Source organism: Salvelinus sp. IW2-2015, unplaced genomic scaffold (assembly GCF_002910315.2).
Source record: "Salvelinus sp. IW2-2015 unplaced genomic scaffold, ASM291031v2 Un_scaffold2980, whole genome shotgun sequence".
Taxonomy (NCBI): Eukaryota; Metazoa; Chordata; class Actinopteri; order Salmoniformes; family Salmonidae; genus Salvelinus; species Salvelinus sp. IW2-2015.
In genome coordinates this window covers 139,230-142,824 of record NW_019944275.1, presented here as the reverse complement: position 1 = coordinate 142,824, position 3,595 = coordinate 139,230, and the positions used below count along the sequence as shown (strand labels likewise).

Here is a 3,595-nt window from a genome sequence, read left to right as displayed (position 1 = left end):
TTTTCACCGTCGAGCATCTGTCTTCACGATGGACTTAATTGAGTGGACTTCGAAGACGAAGGTCGTCCAGTGCTCTAGAGCTGTCAATCAATATAAAACTCGCGGATATTTGCAACGTTTCCACCAATCAGGGGTAGTTTTTAAAGAGGTTGAACATATATTATTATTTTGTGAAACGTATGATGTAGAAAGATAGGTTGTTTGACAGGGTCAGAGAGGTTGGACGGGGATGATGGGATAGTGAGGTTTATAGGGAATAATTTTATTGTATTAGAAATGCAGGTTAGTTAAGAGAATATAGTGGCATAGATAGGTCGTGAAAGGATTCACACTCCTGTACAGTTGGTGTATGTGTACGCACGTGTCAGTTGGTTGCGATTCGCCAATAAAACTTCAAGAAGACAAAGAAGAAGACGACGACAGTTGTTCATGTTAACTTCCGGTTCTGAAGGTGATCTCAGGAGGAAAAATGGCGGAAACAGATGTTCGTTTGAATCAGATGGCGTGTCGAGTGGAGATGAGAATAATTTGATTACAGTGACGAATGCAAAATGAAATAAGAGAAGTAAAGTGTTAGTGGAACCTAGTAAATCCAAATGTAGTTGTGAGTATGTTGGAATAAGGGTTTGGATCGATGTGTTTCCTGGGAAATCCGTTTGAAGTCATTAAAATTGTGATGCGTTGGATGAGGTGGCGTCGATGAGAAAACGAGAAGTGGGTTATTTTTTTAGTTTGTTTCTATCGAACAGATGTCGGATTGGAATGTGTCGTGTTGGATCTTCAAGCAGGGCGCCTATCAAGGGTGTTATCTCTGGGGTGGCGCTAGAAGTAAATGCAAAGGATATACGTGAAGAATTGGGTCAAGTGGTTGGTGCACAACGACTGACCCGCATTGAAAGATGGAGTGCGGAAGCCCACTCCATCCAGCCATTCTATTGTGTTTATTTTTTTATGAAGAGTCTCTCCCTTCTCACGTGTATTTGGGTTATATGGGATTCCATGCAAGAGCCTTCATGCCCAAACCCCATGCAGTGTGATAAATGTAAATTATTTGGTCAGTGTCAATTGTATGTGGACGGGAGTGTATTCTAAGCCAGCTGAGCCTAAATGCTGCAATTGTGGTGGTGAACGGGCACCCGAATTTCTGAAGTGTTCTGTTAGGGTGAAGGAGACGGAGGTGGCAAGAATAAGGGCTGAATTTCTGAAGTGTCCTGTTAGGTGAAGGAGACAGAGGTGGCAAGAATAAGGGCTGTCCAGAATGTATCTGGAGGCATTGAGAAGAGAGGAAGGAGTGAAGTTGAAGAAGTAATGGTAGTAGTAGAGACAAGATGTTCCGTGTCAACAGAGGAGCATGACATTTTGCATATTAAGGTGGACGTGGTAGCATTTATTACTTTGTTATCAACTACACAGCACAAACGGAGAAATTATATAATATAAGCTAGCTTGGTGATATATAATGTTGTACTTTCCATTATTAATAACGAACCATTCGGTTTCATGATACTATACCATCGGCAAGGAGAGATGTTGGAGAGTTGACTGAGTTTATGACAACAACACACGTTGTTGTTGTCGCTAAGCTAGCTAGCTAGCTACATGCACCTAGCTAGCTAGCGGGATTATATTGTTAATTTACAGTTTACAAAACGTTGATTTGATTGAACGACTGCGATCTATTCAGTTACAAAATTGCATTATTTGTCTTTGATGTACATTTGCTCCACAGAGTTTAGCCAACTAGCTAGCTAACGTTACTGTACACGTGAAGACTACCTAATATGGGTCGCCGCAAGTCSAAGAGAAAGCCCCCTCCAAAGAAGAAGCTTACTGGAAATTTGGACACTCAATTCACCTGTCCATTCTGCAATCACGAAAAGTCATGTGATGTGAAAATGTAAGTAACAAAGTARAGTATATAAAGTGTATATATACTACCGTTCAAAAGTTTGGGGTGACTTAGAAATGTTCTTTTAAAATCATTTAAAATAACATAAAATTGATCAGAAATACATTGTTAATGTCTGATTTTTGGAAACGTCTGATTTTTAAGAGAATATCTACATAGGCGTACAGAGGCCCATTATCAGCAACCATCACTCCAATGGCACATTGTGTTAGCTAATCCAAGTTTATCATTTTAAAAGGCTTATTGGTCATAAGAAAACCCTTAAGTAATTACAGCTGAAAACTGTTGTCCTGATTTAAAGAAGCAATAAAACTGGCCTTTAGACTTTTTGAGTATCTGGAGCATCGGTATTTGTGGGTTCGATTACAGGCTCAAAATGGCCAGAAACAAAGCAATTTCTTCTGAAACTCGTCAGTCTATTCTTGTTCTGAGAAATGCAGGCTATTCCATGCGAGAAATTGCCAAGAAACTGAAGATCTCGTACAACGCTGTGTACTACTCCCTCACAGAACAGCGCAAACTGGCTCTAACCAAAATACAAAGAGGAGTGGGAGGCCCCGGTGCACAACTGAGCAAGAGGACAAGTACATTAGTATCTAGTTTGAGAAACAGGTGCCTCACAAGTCCTCAACTGGCAGCTTAATTTAAATAGTACCCGCAAAACACCAGTCTCAACGTCAACAGTGAAGAGGTGACTCCGGGATAATGGCCTTCTAGGCAAATATGGATAGAATAGCCTTAATTTCTCAGAACAAGAATAGACTGACGAGTTTCAGAAGAAAGGTCTTTATTTCTGGACGTTTTGAGCCTGTAATCGAAACCCACAAATGCTGATGTGCCAGATCATCAACAAGTCTAAAGAAGGCCAGTTTTATTGCTTCTTTAATCAGTTTTCAGCTGTGCTAACATAATTGTCTTATGCTCAATTAGCCTTTTAAAATGATAAACTTGGATTAGCTAACACAATGTGCCATTGGAACACAGGAGTGATGGTTGCTAATAATGGGCCTATGTGGATATTCCTTTACAAATCTGCCGTTTCCAGCTACAATAGTCATTTACAACATAAATGTCTACACTGTATTTATGATCAATTTGATGTTATTTTAATGGACAAAATTTTAGCTTTTCTTTCAAAAACAAGGACATTTCTAAGTGAGCCCAAACTTTTGAATGGTAGAGTGTGTGTGTATATAAACTCAGCAAAAAAAGAAACGTATGTCCACCAGCTGCATTAAGTACTGCAGTGCATCTCCTCCTCATGGACTGCACCAGATGATGCTGTGACACACCGCCCCAGACCATGACGGACCTCCCCACCTCCAAAATGATCCCGCTCCAGAGTACAGGCCTCGGTGTAACGCTCATTCCTTCGACGATAAACGCGAATCCGACCATCACCCATGGTGGAGACAAAACCCGCTGACTCGTCAGTGAAGAGCACTTTTTGCCACTCCTTGTCTGGTCCGCGACGGTGGGTTTGTGCCCATAGGCGACTTGTTGCCGTGATGTCTGGTGAGGACCTGCCTTACAACAGGCCTACAAGCCTCAGTCCAGCCTCTCTCAGCCTATTGCGGACAGTCTGAGCACTGATGAGGGATTGTTGTTCCTGGTGTAACTCGGGCAGTTGTGTTGCCATCCTGTACCTGTCGCGCAGGTGTTGATGTTCGAGATGTACCAGATCTG

The 3,595-nt window shown here is 41.6% G+C and overlaps 1 protein-coding gene across 1 annotated transcript in view; it reads left to right on the top strand.

Annotated features, from left to right (window-relative positions):
- The first annotated feature begins 1,423 nt into the window (after positions 1-1,423).
- Positions 1,424-3,595, top strand: part of LOC112075101 (transcription elongation factor 1 homolog) — a 15,247-nt gene continuing 13,075 nt past the window's right edge. The window contains exon 1 of the mRNA XM_070440763.1: positions 1,424-1,897. Within this exon, the coding sequence (XP_070296864.1) occupies positions 1,782-1,897 (116 nt within the window). The 5' untranslated portion in view covers positions 1,424-1,781. The remainder of the gene's footprint in view (positions 1,898-3,595) is intronic.